At 50.1% G+C, this 24,895-nt stretch overlaps 2 protein-coding genes across 3 annotated transcripts; both read left to right on the forward strand.

Moving 5' to 3' along the window:
- The first annotated feature begins 520 nt into the window (after window positions 1-520).
- WFDC5 (WAP four-disulfide core domain 5) lies at window positions 521-4,366 on the forward strand. The gene is made up of 3 exons (XM_068524727.1): window positions 521-605; window positions 3,993-4,133; window positions 4,227-4,366. The coding sequence occupies exons 1-3, from the start codon at window positions 521-523 to the stop codon at window positions 4,364-4,366; spliced, it is 366 nt and encodes a 121-aa protein (XP_068380828.1).
- Window positions 4,367-12,722: 8,356 nt separating this feature from the next.
- KCNS1 (potassium voltage-gated channel modifier subfamily S member 1) lies at window positions 12,723-17,036 on the forward strand. Of its 2 annotated transcripts, none has more exons than XM_068524391.1 (3): window positions 12,723-12,803; window positions 13,269-14,306; window positions 16,566-17,036. In XM_068524391.1, exons 1-3 carry the CDS (start codon window positions 12,723-12,725, stop codon window positions 17,034-17,036), a joined length of 1,590 nt encoding a protein of 529 aa, XP_068380492.1. The 2 variants fall into 2 exon arrangements, with proteins under 2 accessions (XP_068380492.1, XP_068380493.1); XM_068524392.1 differs by having other exon boundaries at window positions 12,723-12,798; window positions 13,279-14,306.
- Window positions 17,037-24,895: the final 7,859 nt, after the last annotated feature.

The raw sequence follows: 24,895 nt of genomic DNA on the forward strand, positions 1-24,895 counted from the left end.
CCTCAATCACTGTGCCAGCCTGGGCCAGCCTTCTCCAGCAGAGAGCGCTGACCCTAACTCGAATGCTTCCTAAGCACCCAGAACTCTGCAAACCCCTCCTGGCCATTCAGAGCTGACTTTTATCCTCTGCCTAAGCCATTGCTGGGGCTTCAAAGTCTTAGAGAACCAGGAAAGGGAGCATCTGACTCAACAACCCTCACTCTTTATACAGATGAGAAAAACTGAAGTTCAAAGAGGAACAAGATTTCTCCAAATCACAGCCCAAGTCGGTGATACAGGCAGGACTGGATCCTAGCCCCAGGCACCCAGGGTCTGTCCCCACCCATCATCACTTCTTGCACAAGCACCCTTGCACAGAGGCTCTTGAGCAGGGGGTGAGGCCAGGATGAGGCAGACACATGCCACTCCATCCACCCCCTCTCCTTCCTCCCCTGACTCAGTTGCTCTAGCCTCCCTGAGGCTGCAGGTGTTAATTTAGGGGCCTCTGGGTTCCACCTTATTAGGTGTTGGCAACAGAAACATGAGGGCCCACAGCCTCCTTCTCCTGGTGGCCCTCCTGGCTTTGGGGAGCCAGCTGCCTGCTACCTTGGGCAGGAGGAAGGGAGGTGAGTATGGGTAGGTTTCTCTGCTCCAGGCATAGAGGTGGTTTCTACCTCGTAGGGGAGAATAAGAGTTTGGGGGAAAGCAAGCAATGCAGTGTGTGTGTGTGTGTGTGTGTATGTGTGTGTGTGTGTGTGTGTGTGTGTGTGAGTGTGCCTGTTTCTTAGTGCTTCCAGCAGCTTGCCTTTTGTCTGTATATCTTTGTGCCTGTAAGCCTGCCTGCGTGTGTTGCTGTAAATGTCTTCCTGCCAGTTTCCCCATGCTTGTCTGTGCCTGTCTACACATCTGAGTGTAAGATTGTGTTTACACACGTGCGCCTGTCTCTATGTACACGTGTATCTTTGTGCCTGCTTGTCTGCGTGGTTTGCATCTGCACATGTATCCTTAGGAACGACCGCATACATGTGTGCCTGAGCCTGTGTGCCTGTCCACATGAGAACACGCGTCTCCCTGTGCCTCTGGGGAGGGGAGGAGATGGACCAGCGGTCCCTGCTCTTTGGTTGTCTCCATGGAGGTGTCTGGATCTGTGGGTTCGCATGGCAGGGAGATGACTTTTCTGTCACCTTCTGTGGCCAGCTAGGCCTGGTCTGGCCCCCTGTCCATCTTGTTTCTGTCGTTCTCCAGCCTTCTCTGTCCCCCAGCCCAATCTGTGAAAGGGCCTCCAGAGTTGACTAGGGGGAGTGGTTTCTGGGATCTGGGATCTGTCTGGAGGAAGCTTTACCCCTACCTGTCTTCTCCTCCGCCTCCTCCAAAAGGCTGGGTCTGACCTGTCAACAGGTGCAGGAGGCTGGGGCTGCTGGGGTAGCTACACAGGTGCCTCCCGGCTCGGGCGATGCCTCCACCTCCAGCCCTTCTGGGGCTGTAACACTCTGACCTACATACACCCGGGCAGCCCTGGCCCTGCTTTGGGGGAAAAAGACAGTCACGGGGGCAGGTTCCCTCCTCCACAGGGCCCTGGGGAGCAGTTCTCTGCATCCTCTCTGCCCCTCGAGCCTTCCTCAGAGCTGCGAGCTGGTTTGGGAAGGACAGTGCTCAGAGGCCCCCAGGCTGACGAGGGAAGGATGCTGGCGAGTTCCAAGGCCAGGGCCGTGCTGGTTGTGATTCATGCACCATCACCACATTCCTCTCATTGCCATGTTGTGAGGTCGGGACTATCTTTATCCCCATTTTGGAGATAAGGAAACTGAGGCTCAGCGGGAAACCCCTTGCGCAAGGCCAAGGACAGGACTCTGAGTTAGTGTCACAGGTGGCATTTGGATGCAGGTCTTTGGAATCAGGCAAACTCACCCTCCCAACTTACTCCTTGGAAAATGAGGTCGCATGACTCTCTCATAGGAGTAAACAACATCTTGAGGAATAAGGTCCTGGCATCCAGTAAGTGCAGCCTAAGTGGGCACTTCAGGAGAGCTTCTGGGGGCACTGGGAGAGGACACCCCGAAACCCAGCCCAGCTGCACAGAGATGAGAGCTGGCACCTGCAGAACCTGAGCCCACGTCGGACCTGTGTCACGGCTCAGTGGGACACGCTGGTTTCCCCCTAATTCACACGCCCCTTTCTCCCCTGATTCTCTCCCATGAGACATCGGCCCGGGACTCAGTAGGATTTCAGACAATGGAGAGAGACACAGTGTTGTCTGTGAAAGCCCAAACACCTCTGTTTAAAAGACGCCTCCCCCCGTCCCCCTTACTCCCACCCCTCAAACATCTGGGCATCTCTGACATAAAGAGCCTGCACAGTCCCTGGTAAATAGTAAGTGACTGACCAATGTTTTCAATGGTTATGTGAACAGATCTGTGTCTGTGTAGCTCTGGGTGTGTGGTTGTGTGTATATGACTGTGTATGCACTTATATGTCTCCCTGTTCACAACAACACATATGCTATACACTTATGCATATATGACTGTGTATGTCTCAGTGTATGTATAATTATGTGTGTATATATTTATGTGTGTAGGCATGTGTTTATAACTTATTTGACTATGTGTATATGTCCCAGTTCATACATCCCAGTTCATTACACATGTATGTAACTATTAACTATCTTGTGACTGTCTGGATATATATATGTATATGAATATATACATATGTATGTGTATAGGTCAAACCATATGAAATTGCTATCTTTGTAGATCAACGAAGTTGAATATCAGCTATTTCATATGGTTAAGCCCATAGCTAATTGTGTGTATACATCTAAGTGTGTTTGCATATTTGACTGTGTATATGTATCTATTTCTATGAGCACAGATATCTATGTAACTGTGTCTGGCTGTGAGTCCTTCATTCTCTGAGTCTTCATATCCAAAGGCACATGAAGACTTGAGTGTGATGGGCAAAAAACAGGCCCTGCAAAGAGAAGCAGCTTGGAGTTGATCAGGAGCCAGCAAGTTAAAGAGTGTAGACAATGAGACCAGAGAGATGGGCAGGGTCCAGACCAGGCACAGCCTTGTTGGCCCAGGTGGAGATTTTGAACTTCTTTTTTTTTCTGTCTTTTATGTCATCTGAGTCTCAAACCAGCCCTGGGAGGAAGGAGTCCAGCTTCCGATTTCACAGACAGAAAACTGAGGCTTGGAATACAAAAATTAAAAAAAAAACTTGCCAGCCATTTACAACATGGATGGACTTTGAAGGCATTATGCTAAGTGAAATAAGTTAGACAGAGAAAGACAAATACTGTATGATCTCATCAAAAAAACAAAACAAGGGACTTCCCTGGCGGTCCAGCTTTTAAGACTCCACGCTTCCGCTGCAGGGGGCGCGGGTTCCAACCCTGGTCGGGGAGCTAAGATGCCGCATGCCACGCAGTGCAGTCAAAAAGTAAAAAAGAATAATAATTTTAAAAAAACCAAAGCAAAACAAAACAAATCAAGCTCATAGATACAGAAAACAGTTGGTGGTTGCCAAAGGTAGGGCGTGGCGGTAGGAGTGAAATGGGTGAAGGGGGTCAAAAGGTACACACTTCCAGATGTAAAACAAAATAAGTCACGAAAATATAATGTACAGCATGGTGAATATAGTTAATAATGCTATAGTGCATATTTGAAAGTTGCTAGGAGAGTTGATCTTAAAAGCTCTCATCACGAGAAAAAAAATTGTAACTTTATATGGTGACCAACGTTAATGAGACATTGCGGTGATCATTTCACAATATATACAAATGTTAAATCATCACATTGTGTACCTGAAACTAATTTAATGTTACATGTCAATTAGACCTCAATTAAAAAATTAAATAAAAAATTCAATACAAGCAAGTCCATTCAAAAAAAACATTGCCAAAGGACAGGCAAGAAGTAAGTAGTGGAGAATTTAGATTGTGTGATCTCCAGGACAATGCTTATACCTATTTCTGAACTGCCTCCAGCTGCAAAATTTGGGGGGTTCTCTTACAGAGAAATCTGGGGGCTGCCCACCAGACGATGGGCCCTGCATCCTATCGGTGCCTGATCAGTGTGTGGATGACAGCCATTGTCCCTCGAGGATGAAGTGCTGCCACAAAGCATGCTTCCGCCAGTGTGTCCGTAAGGTTTTCGGTAAGAGTCCCTCTCTACTTTGCTGACCGCCAGCCAAGCCCCAAGCCCCAGGGCCAGGGTACAGGCGGGAATCACCCGGCTCCTGTGTTGCAGTTAAGATGGGCAGCTGCCCCGAGGACCGACTGCGCTGCCTCAGCCCCGTGCAGCACCTGTGCTCCAAAGACTGGGACTGCCCAGGCCACAAACGGTGCTGCCTCAGTGCCTGCGGCCGGGACTGCAGAAACCCTCTCTGAGGTATGGCTGTGTGTGCCCGGGGCGAGTTCTTTCCCTCTCTGAGCCCCAGCCCTAAGAGATCCCTCCAGTTCAACAAGCTTAGCAGGAACCAACCCAGAAGCCTGGACCTCCTGTGGACGGAATTGGGGAAGTGAATGGGGTGGGAGGGGTCCTGTTAGGATGACAGAGGAACCAGGGATCCTTGTTCTCTTACTGAAATTGCTGCATCACCTGGACCACAACCCTAAACGCTCTGAGCTTCAGTTTGCCTTTGTGAAGGAGGGTGGGGAGTCCGGCCTTAGTGTCTGGGCTGATGGGGTCTGGATGGGGGATCAAGTCCAGAACCCAGAGCTTTATTATGGGAGGGGGTTAACCCTTTCCTTCTCTCTCCTCAGGCTAATTCTGATTTAGGATCCATAGCTCTGAACCTCAGGATGGGATTCCCTGCAGGAAGATATGATGATGGGGGGCCTGGGACCCAGCCACCAGATAACACTCTTTGCCAGCGGCAATTCCAACCTTCTGATAAACACTGTTCTAGAAGAATTTTCCAAACATCAATCTATTCACATACCCTTTTCACAATGTTCGCCATACCTGCAAAATAGCATGACGATATTCTGTGTATTGCCTGTACTCCTATTGCCTGTACTTCTGTATAAAAATAAATTTATTTCAAGAGAAACACTGGATATCGCTACTCTATATGGGATAAGCAGGATCACCTGTCACAAATAGAATGTACTTGTAAAAGCAGATGGAAAAGGGACTTCACTGGTGGTGCAGTGGTTAAGACTCTGAGCTCCCAATACAGTGGGCCTGGGCTCGATCCCTGGTCAAGGAACTAGATCCCACATGCATGCCGCAACTAAGAGTTTGCATGCCACAAATAAGGAGCCCAGCTGCCACAACTAAGACCCGGTGCAACCAAATGAATGAATAAAATATTTTTTAAATGTGTAACTTGGCAATTTAGAAAAAAGCAGATGCAATGAAAACAGCAAATTCCATTAAAGTAAATCATGTCAGATTAAAAGATATTAAATAATAGTATTAAATTCTGGCTAGATACTGCCACCTGCCAGGATGTGAGCCTGAAGCCTACTCTCTGTCTCTGTTGTAATAAAGGAAGATTAATGAGGGTTAAAGAGATGTTAAAGACACAGGCTTCTTATCTGAGAGTTCTTTCCTGGTGTAATTGGAAGGATTGAAAAGAACTTTCTCAATCCAAGAGTCAGTGTTGTATGATGTTGCATCCAGGCACACCCTAAGATCATTTCGAATCGCTCCATATTTGGGGAAATGTTGCCTGAACAGTTGGGATGTCATTATTTATGGGTGGGTCTGTCTCCATCACTGGACGATACCTCATTGGCCTCTATTTCTTGGGGGCCTGGTCATGGTCAGGACTTAATGAGTGGGGCTGTCCATGAGGGAATGACAGCCACCCCAAGGGACATTCCTGGACCCAGGGAGCTGGATTTCTGACTCTCCCTCTTCCCCAGGACTCACTTTGGGGTGGGAAAGGAGGCAGGCAGATTCCTCCCTGCTTTATCTGCTGGGTCTCCATTTGTGTCCTGATAGAATCTGGGGATGAAGTTGGGGATCCTGGGTCTTCTCCCCTTGTTCCTTTGCCCTTGCGGTGTCATCACAGGTGAGTCACTGCTCTGGCTTTCTGTTGGCCCTGTTGGAAGATGCAAGGATTCTACTTCTTCACTGCCACAGTCCTTCTCACAGGATTCAAATGGCTGAACTGATGACTCAAAAGCAGCAAATGCTAATTATATGGATACAAGGTGAGGCCTGGGAGGGGAGAAGATGGAGAACATTCAGGGAGTCACTGACTGCCTGTGAGCTTGGGTATTTCCCTTCCTCTTTCTGGGCCTCAGTTTGCCCATCTATAAACTCATGTGGTTAACTCAGAGAATACGGTACATTGTATTCTTTGCCCATAGTCTCTCCTTCCCTCCCCAACCTGACCCTGGCTTTTGTGGAGGAAAGTATACATCCCCTGCCTAGTGATTTGGGGCTTGGCCCTGGAACTTGCTTTGGCTAATGGGACGTGGGTGCAGGTGACAGTGTGCCAGTTTCAAGGCAAGGCACCAGGCTTCTTGGAGCTTCCACCCTCTGCCATGAGAAGAACTTGCCTAGAAGCCGCTGGTCTCAGATGAAAGACACCTGGTGGGGAGGGGCAGGCCTGAACTTGAGGTGTCCCAGCCAATCTTCAAACTTGTGAGAGGGAAATAAGTGTTTGTGATAGGAAGTCAGTGAGATTTGGGGGTTGTTCCTTACAGATTTATCACACTAAGAGCTTGTCTAATTCAGATAATGATTATTATTCTTTAGTGAACGCCCACTGTATGCTTCACACTTTATTTTATTTTTTAAATTAATTAATTAATTTATTTTTGGCTGTGCTGGGTCTTCGTTTCTGTGCAAGGGCTTTCTCTAGTTGTGGCAAGTGGGGACCACTCTTCATCGCGGTGCGCGGGCCTCTCACTGTCGCGGCCTCTCTTGTTGCGGAGCACAGGCTCCAGACGCGCAGGCTCAGTAATTGTGGCTCACGGGCTCAGTTGCTCCGCGGCATGTGGGATCTTCCCAGACCAGGGCTCGAACCCGTGTCCCCTGCCTTGGCAGGCAGATTCTCAACCACTGCGCCACCAGGGAAGCCCTGCTTCACACTTTAAAAGATCATTTCATCCACCCAATAAGCCCGAGAAAGGTGGGTATCGTTATTCCCATTTGCCAATGAAGGAGCGGAGCGTTGAGCTAAGAGGTGAAACAGCCAGAACTAAACCATATCATGTTCATCCTCAGATACTGATAAAATCAGCCACAGTTAAAATCACAGTGCACTTACCCTGTACCAGGTGTCATTTTCATTACTTTACCTGTAAAATCTCATTAAGTGCTCACAGCTTTACTATGTAGGCTTTATCATTTTTGCCCACGTCATGTATGAGGAAACTGAGGCACAAAGAGGTTAATCTGGCCAAGGTTGTACAGCTTATAACTAGTAGAGCCGGGATTCAACCCCGAGGAGTCTGATGCCAAAGCTTACAACCTTATTGACCACAATAATTACATTCTGTAATTATTGAAAAGAAGGAATTTGAAAATTCCTTCTAGCTCTAAAGACTCAGCTTCCATATCTGAAAACTGCGGATCACAAGACCCAAGACCCAAGAAGCATGAGTGACCAGCCTTAATTCTAGGTACCTAGAGCCTGAGTCTGAGGGTGTGCAGCTCATTGCCCTGGGTTCCTTTCCTGAAAGGCATCAGGGGGAAGAGATTCCCACATGAGCCAGTTAGGATTTGGCTGCCAAGGGCCCCATGTCCTGAGGCTTTGAGTTCTGAGCTAGTTGCCTGGAACAGCTGCAGGCGGCAGATCACAGGTCACGGCTTCCCTGGCTACAGGTGGCAGGCAGCAACTACACAGGCCATTCTAGGGTCACCTGCTTAGCTTCCTGGTTAACTTACTACTGTTCCATAAGGTCTGTGCTTTGGTCTCTGCAGTGTCAGTTCTGTCCTCAGCTACCAAATTCCAGCCCATCCAGCTCCATCTCCACTGCTTGTCTCCACTGCCCTTCTGGAAAATGCGGTGGGAGGCTGGACACCTGCGTCCAGGAGCCTGGGCCTTCAAACTCCAATCTCGCTTTCCTCCCTCCCTCATCCACGAAATGTTTGCTCACCACTTAGTGCAGGCTCTAGGCTGCGCCTTCACAGAGCTCCCACACTGGAGGCTGAGACAGAGCCCTAGCTACAGAGTTTATGTTATGCATCAGACTGGAGGAATCCAGGGGACCACGGGAGGCCAGGAGGGACCTAACTCAGCCTGGAGACCAGCGAAGACTTCCTGAAGGAGGGGCAGCCAAGCCAAGACCTTGAGTTTTAGTAGGAATTCACCAAGTATGACACCAACAGCAATGTCCCCAGTTAGATATATTTGCCCACCCCCAGGTTACCGGGGTGCTGGTGGCATTCTCTATTTTGACCTGGGTGGCTGTCACACAGATGCATAGATATGTAAAAAAAAAATCATTCAGCTGTAACTTAAGATTCATGCACTTTACTATAAGAACATTGTACTTCAATTTATTAAAGTAAATTAAAATTTTAAAAATTTGTTTCCTCCCTAGGAGGTCTCTGTTTCCTCACTGGTAAAATGAGGGAATCAGACAAGAGCATCTTCCTGCTCTAACCTCTTTTTTTTAAAATTTTTATTTAGTTTTGGCTGTGTTGGATCTTTGTTGCTGCGCGCGGGCTTCCTCTAGTTGCGGAGAGCGTGGGCTACTCTTCGTTGCGGTGCGCGGGCTTCTCATTGCGGTGGCTTCTCTTGTCGCAGAGCACGGGCTGTAGGCATAATCTCTTATTCTGAGGGAAGAACTGAAGTGGCACAGCCCAGAGATGCACCGTCCAATTGGTAGTCACTAGTCACAAGTGGCTACTGTGCACGTGAAATGTGATTAACCCAAATTGGGATTTACCGTCGGTGAATGTAGTAGGCAGAATTCTAAGATGATTCCCAGTGACACTTACCCCTGTATACTCTCCTCCTCTTTGAGAGTAGGTAAAAGGGAGACTGTCCTGGGTGGGCCTGGCCTTTAAAAGCAGAGCATTTTCTCTGGCTGCTCACACAGCCCTCCGGTTTGCCTAGGAGAATTTAAACATCCACGTTGGGACTGCCTGTGGGCCCACGTAGCCAGGAACCGCAGGCAGCCTTCAGGAGCTGAGAGTGATCCGCAGCAGACAGCAAGCAGGGAAAGAGGGAGGTCAGTTCTACAACCACAGGGAAACGAATTCCGCCAACAATCTGTGAGCTGGAGGAGAAGCCCACACCCCAGATGAGAACCACCACCCTGGCTGACACCTTAACTTCAACCTAGTAAGACCCTGAGTAGAGAATCTAGCCATGCCATACCCAGACTTTTGACCCACAGAAACTATGAGATGATCAATTTTGTATTGCCTTAAGTTGCTAAGTTTGTGGTAATTTGTTACACAGCAATAAAAAACTAATACCCTGGGGCTTCCCTGGCGGTGCAGCGGTTAAGAATCCGCCTGCCAACGCAGGGCACACGGGTTCAAGCTCTGGTCCGGGAGGGTCCCACATGCCGTGGAGCGGCTGGGCCCGTGTGCCGTGGCTAATGAGCCTGTGCTCTAGAGCCCATGAGCCACAACTACTGAGCCCGTGCGCTGCAACTACTGAAGCCTGTGCGCCTAGGGCCCGTGCTCCGCAACGGGAGGGGCCCCTGCAGTGAGAGGCTCGCGTACCGCAACAGGGAGTGGACCCCACTTGCTGCAGCTGGAGGGGGGCCCACGCGTGGCGGCGAGGACCCAATGCAGCCAAAAATAAATAAATAAAATAAATAAATTTATTTAAAAAGAAAAAAAACTAATAGCCTGGATTTTGAAGACTTAGCAGCAAAATGAAAATGTAAAATATCTCGTTAATAATTTATTTACTGATTCCATGTTGAAATTATAATATTTTGGTTAAATAAAATACGTTATTAAGACTAACGTCACCCGTTTCTTTTTACTGTTTTTAAATGTCACTATAAGAAAATTTAAAATTCTGTATGTGGCTTACATTACATCTATTGGACAGTGTTGGCCTAGAGGACTCAGAAGTCAACCATATGACCTTGAGCAAGTCACCTCACCTCTCAAAGCCTTACATTTCTTATCTGTGAGATTGGAATAATATCAATACTAGCACCTACGCCACAGATATATTTGCAGTTTAAGAGATGAGGTTTGTAGAATACTGGGCCCAAGGTAAGAGCTCAATAGATAAATCATTATTATTAACCATATTTGTAAAGTAGGAATCCTTTCCTGTATCCAGGTCCTAATCTTCAGGACCCTCTCCCCAAACAGGCACACAGTAGGTGCTTAATAAATGTTTGTGGGTTACACAACCTTGACAAAACTCTTTGGCACAGTTCTCTCTTACCCCCGGCACCACGAATCAGGAATCTGTGGGCAGGTGATGACACTGAACTTCAGGGGCAAAATGATCTGTTTCAAGATTTCCTTGCGGAAATCTTGGAAGATGTGAGTTCCAATCCCAGGTCCACAACTCCTAGCTAAGTGCCCTGAGCGAATGACTGGGCCTTGTCTGTGAAATGGGTAACAGAAGACCCTGTCCATGTCGTTTGTGTCAGGAATAACTTAGGTAAGTCACCTGAAGCCTGGTGCCTGGCCCATACTAAGGACTCAATTAAAGGAAGCTATTATTACTTCTGCTGCTGTTGTTGTTCCTTTGTCAGAGAAGCTCTGGCCAAAATCCCTCTCTAGAGGGACCCGCGCCCCTTAAATTACCCCTCATCCCCTGGCCCCTGACTTGTGGGGGGGTGCCCTGGCTGGGCCCCGTCTCCAGACATCCCCCCTCTCCCCAACTGCGTCAGGGATAGAAACCCCCGCCTCCGACAGCCCGCGGCCTCCCTCCCTCCCCCGGCAGCGATCGATGCGGCCTCAGCCACCAGGACGGAGGAAGACGGGGAAGGAGGGGTCAGCGGGGCCTCCGGGCAGAGACGTCGGGCGCGGCAAGCGGCTCCCCAGCCGCGGCACCTTCCGGGACCACGCTGCTGGCGGACGCCCTACAGGGCCCGCGACAGGTACGGGACCTCCCTGGGGGAGGGAGGCATGGTCCAGGGAAGGGGCGGGGGCTGCGAGAATGGGAGGCCAGGCTGCCCTGGGTCCCGGTGCCCGTGTCCCCGCTATGAGACCCCCCCCACCCCCACCCCTAGCCCAGGAGGGTGCAACGTGGGGCTGGCCGGGCTTGGGCTGTCCTGTCTGCTCATCAGCACAATGGGATTCGAAAACCTCCCTGTCAGGGTTGGTGGAAGGATTAAACCCGCGAAGTGTATCTGGAGCCCAGCGAAATGACCAGCACGTAGTAGGTGCTCAAAATAAATGTGTGGAGAGAGTCTTGAATCAAAAAGCCTAGTTTCCAACCTCAACTGTGCCATGGGCTAGCGGGGTAATTTGAGCAAATCACTTAGTCTTTCTTACTGATCCTCAGATTCTAGGCCGGGAAGGTCTGTGAAATTGATCGTCCCATTTCACAGAGCAGGGAGGTGAGTTCCAGAAAAAAAGAGAAAGCGATTTGCCCACAGCCCTGCACCTAATGGTTGATGGAACTAGATTAGAAACCCCATCTTTTGACACCAAGTCCAAGGAGGGGGGGAAGGCGTGGAGCTGCATTATATATGTATTTATTGTGCACAAATTATGTGCCAGGGACTGTGCTGCCGATAAACAATTTACCTCATTTAAGCCTCAAAACTTCTTATGGAAGGTATGATGGTCCCCAGTTTACAGATGAGGAAACCGAAGTTCACAGAGGGGCATGATTCTGCTCAAGGTCAACAGTTAGTAAGTGGCAGACTCAGAATCGGAACCTATGTCTGATGAGGGACGTGCAAGGGGTTGACATTTATTGCGCACCTATTGTGTTCCAGGGGCTTTGCACACATACTCACAATAACCCTTCACCAGAAGTGCTGCTATCCCCATTCTGTAGATAAGGGAGCTAAACCCCAGAGCTGGAGGAGACTGGCCAGAGGTCACACAAGTGACAGAGCTAAGGACGAAACCCTGACCCCCTTAAACACCAAGCCCAGGGTAAGTGAAGGGCACCCTGCCCGCTCCCTGCCAGGCACCGGGCCAGCTGCTTGATACATACTCAGTCCCCCGTCCACCCAAGGGAAGCAGGCATTACTGAACCCACAGCACAGATGAGATTTCTGAGGGTCAGGAGGTGAGTCACTAGTCCTCAGTTCCAGCAGAACTTGGAGACAGTAAGCAGTGGAAAGATGTAACACTTCCTGAGCATCCACCAAGGCCGAGCACTTCCATAACCTACCTTAATCCTCCAGCCTTCCTTGGGAGCAGGTGCTATTGTCCGCATTGTGAGTTGTGCACCATGCCAGAAAATGGGACCTGGAGGAAAGCATCTTCCTCAAGGCTCCAGAGGCATCAAGGGTGGCTATAAACCCAGGTTTGCCTGACTCCAGGAGACAAACAGGTCGATGATTTACTACACCCCTTCTGGGAGCCAGGCCTGCTAAAGGTCATTTAATCTTTCTAACCACACTTGGAGATGGATATTTTTAGCTCCGTTTGACAGAAGTTCAGAGAGGTGACATGACTTGCTTATGGTCACACAAGAGTGCCAAAATTCAATCAGACTGACTCTGCAGATGCTTTAAATAGCCTAAGCGAATGGCTCTCAATCTTGATCATGCATCAGAATCACCCTCCAAGCTTGTTGAAACACAGACTGCTGGACCGCATCCTCTGACTTTCTGATTCAGCAAGTCCAGAGCAGGCTGAGAGTACGCTGCATCCCCGACAAATTCCCAGGTGATGGTGAAGCTGGTAGTCCAGGGAACACACCTTAAGAACTTCTGGTCTAAACTGATTCTCTCAACGACCCTAGATAGTAATGCTTACTATCCCGCTGTGTAGAGGAGGAAGCTGAGCTTCAGAGTGCTGGCTTGAGCAAGAGCCCATAGGAAGCCTCTGGTATGCGAGAATCCAAGTTTCAGCAAGGAGACGTCCTGAATGAGCAGCCATCGGGTGCCAGGACATCTTGCCATTCGATAGCTTGCATAATCCTCCAAGGGATATCTCAGCATCCACTTTATGAAAATGAAGGGGTGGGGGGAGTTCTCAGTGATTTGGCCAAGGACCCCAGTGGGGGAGTGAGGGATATTCAAGCCCAAGCTTGACTCTTGAGTCCAGAGGGCACTTGACACTGTGTGCCTACGGCGTACCAGACGCTTCACGTAGAGCCTCCAACACCCCTGGCTGGGGATGGAGCAGGGAGGGGGTTTAGACCTGGTCTTCGTGGAAGGGAGGTCGTCCGGGAACGCCCCCTTCAGCGTGCCCCTCCCCTGTCCGCAGGGCCAGCGCGCGGCAGCCATGGTGAGCGAGTCCCCGGGGCCCGGAGCCCGGGTCCCCTGGCGGCGAAGCGACGAGGCGCTGCGCGTGAACGTGGGCGGCGTGCGGCGGCGGCTGAGCGCCCGCGCCCTGGCGCGCTTCCCGGGCACGCGGCTGGGCCGCCTGCACGCTGCGGCGTCGGAGGAGCAGGCGCGACGCCTGTGCGACGACTACGACGCGGCGGCGCGCGAGTTCTACTTCGATCGGCACCCGGGCTTCTTCCTGTGCCTGCTGCACTTCTACCGCACCGGCCGCCTGCACGTGCTCGACGAGCAGTGCGTCTTCGCCTTCGGCCAGGAGGCCGACTACTGGGGCCTGGGCGAGAGCGCGCTGGCCACGTGCTGCCGCGCGCGCTACCTGGAGCGGCGCGTGGCACGACCGCGCATCTGGGACGAGGACAGCGACACGCTGAGCAGCGTGGACCCGTGCCCCGAAGAGATCTCTGACGTGCAGCGAGAGCTGGCGCGCTACGGGGCGGTGCGCTGCGGCCGCCTGCGCCGCCGCCTCTGGCTCACCATGGAGAACCCGGGCTACTCGCTGCCCAGCAAGCTCTTCAGCTGCGTCTCCATCGGCGTGGTGCTCGCCTCCATCGCCGCCATGTGCATCCACAGCCTGCCCGAGTACCAGGCCCGCGAGGCAGCGGCCGCCGTGGCCGCGGTGGCCGCGGGCCGCAGGGTGGAAGGTTTGCGCGACGACCCGGTGCTGCGGCACCTCGAGTACTTCTGCATCGCCTGGTTCAGCTTCGAGGTGTCGTCGCGCCTCCTGCTAGCGCCCAGCACGCGCAACTTCTTCTGCCACCCGCTCAACCTCATCGACATCGTGTCCGTGCTGCCCTTCTATCTCACGCTACTGGCTGGCGTGGCACTCCCAGACCGGGTCGGAGCGGGTGGCGAGGAGCTGGGCGACCTGGGCAAGGTGGTGCAGGTGTTCCGGCTCATGCGCATCTTCCGCGTGCTCAAGTTGGCGCGCCACTCCACTGGGCTGCGCTCGCTGGGTGCAACGCTCAAGGTAAGGTTAGGGGTTTCGGGGAGGCGGGTGTAACCATGGGGCAGGTTAGCAGGGGAACTTCCAAGCCTGTGGTGTCCAGGCACACGGGGCTAGACACCAGGTGTGCATTTCACGTCCAGTCCTACCTTCCAAATAGCCCTGTAAGAAAGGTCTTTCTGTTATCTGTTTCCCAGGAGAGAAACGGAAAACCGAGGCAGAGCTTTGCTTGTCTTTCTTTCCAAAACCAAACCAAAACAAACAAACAATAACAAAAACAAGACAAAGGTTACTTTGGATCTATCTGTCAAACATCACAAAAATATGCCAAGCAGGATGCTCACTGGCTTCTCTGCTGAGCCTTCGTGCTGATATTATCAGGGAGCACGGGTATCATAGGTCACCCGTCATAGGCTAAGTCTAGCAATAGCCCCAGAACTAACACTTACTGACTGCTAACTCTGTGCCAATTTCATATCCATTATCGATTTCATCCTCAGGACAGCTTCCTCAGGAAGATGCTACTATTTATTCCCTTCCCATAGATGAAGAAGCTGAGGTTGGAGGGTTGGCTTTTTAAAGCCTGGTTGCAATTTATTGAGCACCTGCCCTGTGTCGGGGCCTGCGCTGGGGGTGAATCACTGCCCTGGCAAGCTTACCCTCAAGGGGGTGAAATTAGCCTGGTTTTGGGAGGGAGGAAATGTGAACAGCTTGGAAGAAGGCCTGGAGAGGGAAAAGGATGATGCTGGGAGGGGGACATGGAGGGAAGGGTGTGCCCACTGAGGAGGTTGGAGAGGTGAGTGGGGCAGGGTACTGAAGGGTCGTGAACTCTTGGCCCACAATTTTGGACTTTTTCCCGTGGGAATAGGGGATCCTGTGAGAGGTTTAAACAGGGGCAAGTGTTTTTGTGACTACTTTGCAGATGTGGAAACTGAGGCTCCAAGAGGTGGCAGGACTTGTCAGAGGTTCCTCAGCAAATAAGTGGTGCAGCCCAGAGAAGAATCCACCTGGTCCTGACCCTAGCACCTCTTTCTCCTAAAGCTCCATGCAACCCTGTTAAGAATCCCTAAAAGGTGCTGAAAGACCCCTTCCACCCGTGGCTTAGGAAAGCCTTTTGCATGCTCTCACGGCAGGGCAGCCAGGATGCTGGGTGCAGGCAGGGTGACCTGGGCAGACTGCTAGGGCAGGTAGAGGGAATTCCATTAGCCAGACGCCTGAACTGAGCATTTCTCCAGGGACAGTCCGCCCCAGAACTCTGCCTTGCCTCCACCATGCAGGAAGCCAGGGCCTGATGCTGCTAGCTTTTTCTGCAAGGAAGGAGAAGAGTGCTGATCAAAGCTGCAGCGTCCAAGGCACGGGTGTGAGACTTTGGATGAGAGCCTTGCTACTCAAAGCCAGGCCCCTGGCCAGCAGCAGTTTTCTAATTACCTGGGAGTTTGCAAAATCTGTGGCCCTACCCCAGACCTACTCAGTTAGTTCCCCCTACATGATTTCTCTGCACCTTACAGTTTGGGAGGCCCTGTTCCAGACTAGGGGTTCTCAGCCTCAGCACTATTGACATTTGGGGCCAGATAATTCTTCGTTGGGTTGCGGGGTGCTGTCCTGTGCATTGCAGGGTGATTAGCAGCATCTCTGGCCTCTACCCACTAGATGCCAGTAGCACGCCTCTCCCAGCTGTGACGACCAAAAATGTCTCTAGATATTGCCACGTGTCCCTTGGGGGACAGAACTGCACTATTCGAGAATCAGTGCCATAAGGCTTGGCCTTGGGGGCAGAACAAATATACATACCCATAGGCAAGTGCATTCAATGGGTGGTCCAGGGAACTTATATATCCTCTTAGCTTCCTTGAGAGGCAGAAAATATTTTTGTACTTATCAGAAATGGGATAGACCAGTCAGAAGGACATGAAACCAACTCTTTACACTGTGGAATATAAACTGTGGTTCTCTCTTGGTTCTGCAACAGTGTAAAAATCACCAGCTTTCCATTAACAGGCTGGCGCCACCAGTGGCCCCTGCATTAGAAGAAACAGCCATGGTTTAGCAGGCAGGCACTTTGGACAACAGAAATCAGGCCTGTGTTCAATCTCAGGGCGATTTGCTGGCTACTGTAGTTGAACAATCTTAGTGTGCAGGCAGGGCACCTGGGTGTTGGCACCAGCTCCACTTTGCTCCATGACTTTGGACCTGCCCCTTCTGCTCTCTGGGCCTCAGTTTCCCCATATGCCCAATACCAGGTCTGTAAGTTCACCAACTCTGACTTTCTGCATTCTCTTCCAGCACAGCTACCGTGAGGTGGGCATCTTGCTGCTGTACCTGGCCGTGGGTGTGTCTGTGTTCTCCTGCGTGGCCTACACAGCCGAGAAGGAGGAGGATGTGGGCTTTGACACCATCCCGGCCTGCTGGTGGTGGGGCACGGTGAGCATGACCACCGTGGGCTATGGGGATGTGGTGCCGGTGACAGTGGCTGGCAAGCTGGCAGCGTCGGGCTGCATCCTCGGGGGCATCCTGGTGGTGGCGCTCCCCATCACCATCATCTTCAACAAGTTCTCCCACTTCTACCGATGCCAGAAGGCCCTGGAGGCTGCCGTGCGCAACAGTGACCACTGGGAGTTTGAGGACTTGCTGAGCAGCGTTGACGGAGTGTCGGAGGCGTCTCTGGAGACCTCCCGAGAGACCTCCCAGGAGGGAAGATCTGAAGACCTGGAGGCCCAGGCCACTAGTGGGCCTCCAAACTCTCAGGTTTATTAAAACCAGGGCTCCATGCCCCCCTTCCCACACCCCTGCAGTGAGCTGAAACAGAGCAGAGATTCCTCCCCTGCTTAAGTTCTTCCTGGTGGCATGACCTCTCAGTATCACTCACTCTGGCTTCAGAAGTGATACCTGGAGGCCGGGTCCTTTCCTCCAAAGGCGCAGGGCAGCGTAGCGCTACCCTAGATTCTGTGAGTCTGGGGAGCAACCCAGAGACCTTCTAAACGAACCTCCGACCCACCCACGATGCAGGCATGAGCCAAAGAGGGAAAGTCAGAAGGATGCTAGCAATTCCTGAGCACCTTCTGTCTCTTAGCCATGTCACATTGGCCCTGTGTTGGAGGATGAGAATCGTCCCCATTTCACAGATGAGGAAACAGGCTCAGAGAGGCACAATGACTTGCCCAGATGTCGCACAACTAGAACTGGTAGAGCCAAGGTTGGAATCCCAGCTCGTTGGTCTGCCAAGGCAATGTTCCTTCCGCTGGTCTTTCTTCTGCCCTCACAAAATTTGCATGTGGTTGTAGGGGGAACCCCCTACATGGGGGGAACCCCCAGAGTTGGTTCATAGGGTTAGAACCTTCTGTTAGAGCTAGGGAAAGGACCAGACGGGGGATTCAGATGTAGGCTCCTGGACCTCAGAGGTGGTTCTTTTCCAGGAGCTTCCAACAGGAGTCAGCTTTCAAAGATGAGGTCTTTAAGGAAGGACTAGGAGGCTGCCCTCTTAGTGGATGGGCAAGACTTGCTAAACAATAGTCCTGAAGCTTCCTCCCAGGGCTGGCTTAAGATACAGAAAATCTGAAGGGGGCCCTGGCCTGAGGCCTGAGGTCTGGACCAGCTATGCTAGGACCTACTCCATTTCCACATTTCAGCCCATCTATTAGATGGTCACCATCTGTGCCCCAGAGGGAGATGAAAGCCAAATGGAGCACTGATTTAAAGCCAGCTCAGCTCTGAAGTGTTGGTGGCAAGGAGCTGCCGTGCATCGACACCTGTCCCCCCTTCCCTAGATTCCCCCCAGGCTGATCTTGGCAGTTCCCTTCTGCCCATGACGCAGACTTCCAGCCCTACCTTGGGTCACCATCCGGGCAAACGCTTGAGCCTCCTGTCCCTTGCGGCCAGGGCCAGCCCTCTCATCCTTGCTGGGGCCACATGTTTTATACTCGCCTGCTGAATCCTCTCTCTATTTGCTGAGAAAGTTGGGAGGGAAGGGTTCCTGCAGCCCTTTCCACATACTGTGGCTGGGACAGCCATCACTATCATGTCATTGCCGGACTGTGGCTCTGTCTGTCCCACCACACTGAGCTCCAAGATGGAAGACACTGTCTGCTTGAACCTGGCTTTGCGTGGAGCAGGTATTTAGTAAACGTTGAATAGATCAGCCAATTTGTACAGCCTACTGCATGTGGAGCACTGAGGAGAAAGAGGAAATAGAGAGACCTTGTCCTTAAGAGGACAGAGACAAGACCGAAAAGGAGATCCTTTCAGTTTGCCTCTCTCCTCCTCCTTGCTTTTTGAGGATTTAAAAATGACTTCCTGGGACTTCCCTGGCGGTCCAGTGGTGAAGACTTTGCCTTCCAATGCAGGGGGTGCGGGTTTGATCGGGGAGCTAGGATCCCACATGCCTCATGGCCAAAAAACCAAAACATAAAACAGAAGCAACATTGTAACAAATTCAATAAAGAGTTTAAAAATGGTCCACATCAAAAAAAATCTTTAAAAAATAAAAATAAAAATGACTTCCTTGTAAATTCTTTACTCGTTCATTCAACAAATATCTTTTAGAAGAGGCATTAGCTGGGGCTTTACGTGTGGCCTGCAGATGTGTTTTGTGAACAGTATTTTTAGTGTATTTTTTAAAATTCAAATGCCTTTGGGCGAGGCGCAGCCTCTCCAGTTCCCCATAGCGCCCCCCTCCCTCCCCCCCACCCACCTCCTCATACACACAGACACCACGGTGTTAGCCCCGCCACTTCTCAGATTTACTTTACCCACCTGGCCTCCTATTTATTAACTGCTTACTGGGTTTCAGAGATACAGTGGGAAACAAAATATATATTCCTATACTCATGAAGCTTACAGACTAGTGGGGGAGATGGATTTTAATTCAATAACCACATAAATATGTAATAGCTTTATGAAGTAAAGGGAACTACAAGCGTGTAAGGGAGCAGGGACCATTAACCGAGGTCAGAGAAGACTTTCCTGAGCAAGTGACTATCCCATCATAGGGATAAATACCTAATTAGGCAATGAGGGTGCCTGGAAGCGTGTTTCAAGCAGAGGGAACAGCATGTGCACAGGGCCTGGTACATAGTAGGCCCCTACATGTGGGTGGATTCTGAGTCTCCAGATTGGAGCAGAGACTGGAGCTAAGCCAAGGGGCTGCCTATGAATTCACCACACACACACACCAGCCCTCCTGCACACTCACCTCCTAACTTCTAGGCCCAGCTCTGCTCAGGTCAGAGCCCAGAGACCAGAAGGGCTGCATGCACCACCCTTGTGGTCTTGCTGGACATACACCAAGGAGCCAGACAGCTTCCAGACTCTGAGTCCCTAGAGAGGGTGTGAGGAAAGCTCAGGGAAAAATCATCTGACCTGCATCCATCATGAGGCTGTGTGTGGCCCTGGTAGAAAGGCAACAACTCACTCCCACTCCCGTGTATCAGTGAAAACCATTCTGCAAATAGAGAGACTGGGCCCAGGGGCCTGTTTCTGCCTGTGCGAAGCTGGCTGCCTGGCGTGCTTTCTGGGTGACTGGGGATGGTGGATGATACGTGGAGTGACTCAGAATCCACATTCTCGGGTTCCAATCTTGGATTAGGCACAGGTTGTAAGTGATAGGAATCCAGCGGGTTACTAACTTAGTCAAAAAGGGTAATTCATCAGAATAAATAAGTGAAATGATGAACAACCGTTACAGTTAGAGCTCTTTGTTTGCAAGCAACAGAAACTGACTTCCTTAAGAAAAAAAATTAATTTATTGGAGGGTGTACTGTTTCCTGTGGCTGCTGTAACCGATTGCCACAAACGATGAAACAAACTTGAAACAAGAGAAATTTATTTCTCTCACAGTTCTGGGGGCCAGATTCCAAAATCAAAGTGTGAGCAGGGCCACATTCCCTCCAGAAGCTCCAGGGTAGAGTCCTCTCCTTGTCTCTTCTAGCTTCTGGCAGCTGCCAGCATTTCCTGGCACGTGGCTGCATCCCTCCATTCTCTGCCTTTGTCATCACGTTGCCTTCTCCTCTGTGTGTGTCACATCTCCCAGGGCCTCTTTCTTATAAGGAGACTTGAGATGGCATTTAGGGCTCACTGGGATAATCCAAGATGATCTCACCTCAAGATCCAAATAAGGTAACATTTATAGGTTCCAGAGATTAGGATGTGGGCATATTTGGGGACCACCATTCAGCCCACAACAGAAAGGTATTGGTGAAGTTCACCCAGTCAAAGGAAAAACTGACTGGCCAGGCCTCAGGAAATGTAGGAATGAGCAGAGGTCTAGGGACCTCAGTAGCAGGACCCATGAACCTTCTGTTGAGGACATTGCCATTCAAATGATCCCTCTCCAATCACTTTCCTTCCCTGTATCATTCTGCTCAAAGCCCCAATCCCAGGAAAGAGGTTGATTTGCCTAGCTTGAGTCAGATGCCTCTCCCTTGATGGGGGCGAAGGGCAGGGTACCTGAATAAACATCTACAACAGACCACTTGGGATGGAAGAAAAGTAGTTACCCAAAGAAAAGTCCATGTGAGGTCACCAAAATAAAGGGGAAGGATGTTAATAGGCAAAAATAGCAGGTGTCAATTACATTCCAACCCCTGGCTGCCCAGCACATCATATGCTCACAGCTTCTTCCCATGCACACAATCTTATCAATGTTTCTAACATAAGGAAGCTATCTTGTATGTAATCAAAAATACACTTGTGGGGCTTCCCTGGTGGCTCAGTGGTTGAGAATCTGCCTGCCAATGCAGGGGATACGGGTTCAAGCCGTGGTCTGGGAAGATCCCACATGCCGCGGAGCAACTGGGCCCGTGAGCCACAACTACTGAGCCTGCGCGTCTGGAGGCTGTGCTCTGAAACAAGAGAGGCCGCGATGGTGAGAGGCCCGCGCACGGCGATGAAGAGTGGCGCCCACTTGCCGCAACTAGAGAAAGCCCTCGCACAGAAACGAAGACCCAACACAGCCATAAATAAAAAATAAAATTAAAAAAAAAATACACTTGTTACTCTCCAGGCCCTGTTAATGTTAATCAACATAGTGGATCAGTTTGATGTTGTGTGGAACAGGGATGACCAGGGAATCAAAGTCTTTCTGCTACAGAGCTAGAGAACTAAGGTATCCCTGGGTTGGATAGTCAAGGAAAACTGTTATCCCTTCCAGCTAATAGTAAAATTCTTCTAGTGGTTTCTGTTTCTTCGAATAGAGAATGAAACCCATAGAGGTATATTAGCTCCAGGAACTATGATTAGGTGCACGTACCTAACACAGAAGCTAAAATGGGATTTGCCACTTGATTAAAATAATCCACTGCCATTTTCTAAGACCCATCTAATTTTGCACCAGCCAAAGAGGGGAAACTAATGGTGTATTGATAGGAGTCATCCATCACCCTGTGGGAGCTTTGGTGGAAACACTAATCTATGCAGCCTCCCCAAAGATGTGGTATCTCTGTCGAGTTGTCTATTTTGAAACAGTTACTGAACTGAATTCTACTGGTCTCTTACATTATAATGGCCTCCATGGGTCAGGGAGCCAATGTAGGGATCTTTTCCAACTATCATTCAGGAACTGAAGAGACAGGATAACTTTGGGATCCCACTGGACCTCCAGTGATATGCACCAAGATCAAAACACAATTTTTCACATGATTGGTGGACCTGCAGTGGTCCTCTAGGACCCAAGTAATTGATATTAGCTTGAAGTCTTCATCCAAGTTTCCCTAAAAGGTTTGGGTATTTCCCTTTCTTCAGCACCCAGTTACCCTTGTAAATGGCCACAGTTCGTTTTGCAAGAGAACTGTTCACATTCCACTCAGGCCATAGTATGGCAGAGTCCTTCCTGTAGACAAGTAGTGTATCCTTCATTCAAAGAACTTTAGATCAATAAAAGAATTCAAGCCAGGGTGTTAGGTGGCCATCTGTAACTGTCACGGTGGTTTAAGTCAGGGCTTTTTTTATTTTGCATGGGCTGGAGAATGCCTTTGGTTTTTGTTTTGCTGAGTTTTGTTTTGTTTCTTGTGCCTTGTTCGTTATGCAAATCAAGTAAGACTTTAGTGGTCACCTTTGATGTCACTTTTCAGGGCCCTCTGGCATGAGATCTATGCCTGCTGAATATGATGATGATGGTTCCTAGTTAATTTCTGACAGTTAAATGCCAACACCTGGCCTCCCGCACCTCTGCATTCTTCCTTCTTTCTGAGATCAGAAACCCCACTTCAAATTGCAGCCCCTCCACCCAGCACTCCTGGTCTAGACTTTCCTCAAGCAAGGGTAAAGTGTTCTGAGTTCACCGAGGGCCATAGTTAGAGATATTTATGGGAAGGAGGCACAAAATGGATCCAATCCAGCATCACTGTCTTCAGAAATCTTTGAATCTCTTCCTCTACATGATGCTAAGGGACTTGGGAACTTTAAATTCCATTTCTCGTGGGCCAGCCTTTGGTCCAGGTGTGCATCAGCCAACCCATCCTTCATTAGAACCCATACCAGAATCCATGGTATGTGCACCCATGTCAAGAAGATCAGCCTGGTCCAAAATTACGTTTCCCCTTCCTTCATCCACTGCCCCAAAAATCCATTCCCACAAATACACGCCAAATTTCTGATGGCATCAATTAACAAGTTTCTGCAATTCTCTGTGGATCCAAGATTCTTTCCTACTCAGAGTCTATTTTTCACCCTCTAGGTTAAAACTGATCCTCACCTTCCAGCTAAGCAGGCTTGAGGGTTGGGGCAAGCAGGACATTGGGAAACTTCTGCAGTAAGGAAGGGTGAGGGCTGCTTCCCCCCGGTGTTGCAGATTGCCTCAGATTTCTCTCACACATCCTCTCTTACAGCCGTTCCACTGGTCATAATCCCACTCTTTCTCTCAGTACCTAACTTCATACATGTGCAGCAGGGCTGTGAATTCAGCAACCTGCAAAATCAATGGCCATCTTTGCTTTTTGGAGATCTCAGCCCACTGCAGGTCATAAGAGATTCTTTCTCTGTGGCCATATGCTCTACTCTTCCCCTCCCCCCCATTATATTTGGACTTCCTTTGTTGACTTCCCCTTTACATTATTCTGTACAGTTAGAAATAAGGCATTCTATTCCACAGCCTGGGCATTCCTCACATCCTTAAAGTTGAAGTGTGACACAAGCTGTCCCTTCCCTGAGAGCCAGATCCTCAGCCGTCGAATGATAACAAGTAACACAGGAAATAGCCTTTTACCGCTGCATCCCATGGTCTGCTGGTGTCCCAGGCTAGAGCACAAGCAGCAACCTTATTGTGTTTTGCCCTGTGACAGCCCAATTATGGAGGTATGTTGCCGTAACTCCACCCTAAGTCCAGTTTCTGTATCAGTTAGGAGTCTTTGGTTGTACACAACAGAATCGAACTCTAGAAAACTTAAGTAAAAAAAGACTGCATCTGATAGGTAGTGGATAGGATTAAAGTAAAATTAAACAACCAGGCTCTGAGAATGATAGGAATGAGGGCAAGACAGGGATCAAAGTAGTCAGAACCCATGAATCACCTCTTCAGGGCACTGCATTTAAAATGCTTTAGTGACACCTGCCTCTATTTTATGTATCACTCTGCTCAAAATTCACCAAAGATTGAATCTAACCGGACTGGTTTGGGTCACATGCTGATCACATTGCTGGGGATGAAGGAACCACCACTGATGGTCTCTCAGAACCCAGATGATGGAGCTCCCTGAAGAAAAGACGGGGTGCTTTCATTAAAATGAGGGAAAGGGATCCTGGGTGGGCAAAACCCAACAAATACCTATTACGATATCACTCGTCACTGGTGAGTGATGGTAGCCAGATGACTCGGCTTCAGCAATAACAGAATCTAGGGACAAGAGGGAGAGAGACCCAGAGACAGAGAGAGAGAGAGACTGATTTCTGCATCCCGTGGCAGACAACAGGGTTACCACCATCTCCCAATTAATTCCACCTCTTGTAGCACCCCTGCCAGCGAACTCCTTCCCAGTTCCAGTTTCAAAAATGTGTTAGAAGAGCTCTGATTGGCCCAGGTCCAGATGAGGTGACTGGATCACTCAACTGATGCAAAGAGTTGCATCTGTGAGGAGGTCGCCGCCACCATGTGAACCCTGGGCTGGTGTGGGAGTTGGACCTTTTCTAGAAGAGGAAGGGAGCGCCGCACAGGTCCCCGGGGTATCCCTTGCTGTCGTGCTCTCTTGGGCTTCGGTTTCACCTTCTGTAAAATGGAGAGATGTTGTTCTGAGATGTTCAGGAGTAACTGCAGAGTACATGGGACAGCTCTGTGTCCAGGGCTCTAGGATGGGACATCTGTGATGGTGTCTCCCTGTTTGCAGTGACCTGGGGTGGAGGGGAACTTCCCGAGTAAGTGAGACATAATGTTCCTTAGGGATGATCAGATTTGAGCTCTGCCCCATTCCCAACCGCATATTACAGAACAGAAAACCAAGACCCAGAGAGGTCCACAGTCATACCTCAGTTCGTTTGTGTGGAGACAAGCTTTTTAGCTCAAATAAGGGCCAAGCAGGGTGTTCATACTGGAAAATGGAGGTGGAAGGGAAGCTGGTTGACTCATAAGGTATTTCTTGCGGCTCCCAAGAGTGAAGATGACCTACCAACTGAAAATAATAACCACCCTT

This window comes from Eschrichtius robustus, chromosome 16 (genome assembly GCF_028021215.1).
Source record: "Eschrichtius robustus isolate mEscRob2 chromosome 16, mEscRob2.pri, whole genome shotgun sequence".
Taxonomy (NCBI): Eukaryota; Metazoa; Chordata; class Mammalia; order Artiodactyla; family Eschrichtiidae; genus Eschrichtius; species Eschrichtius robustus.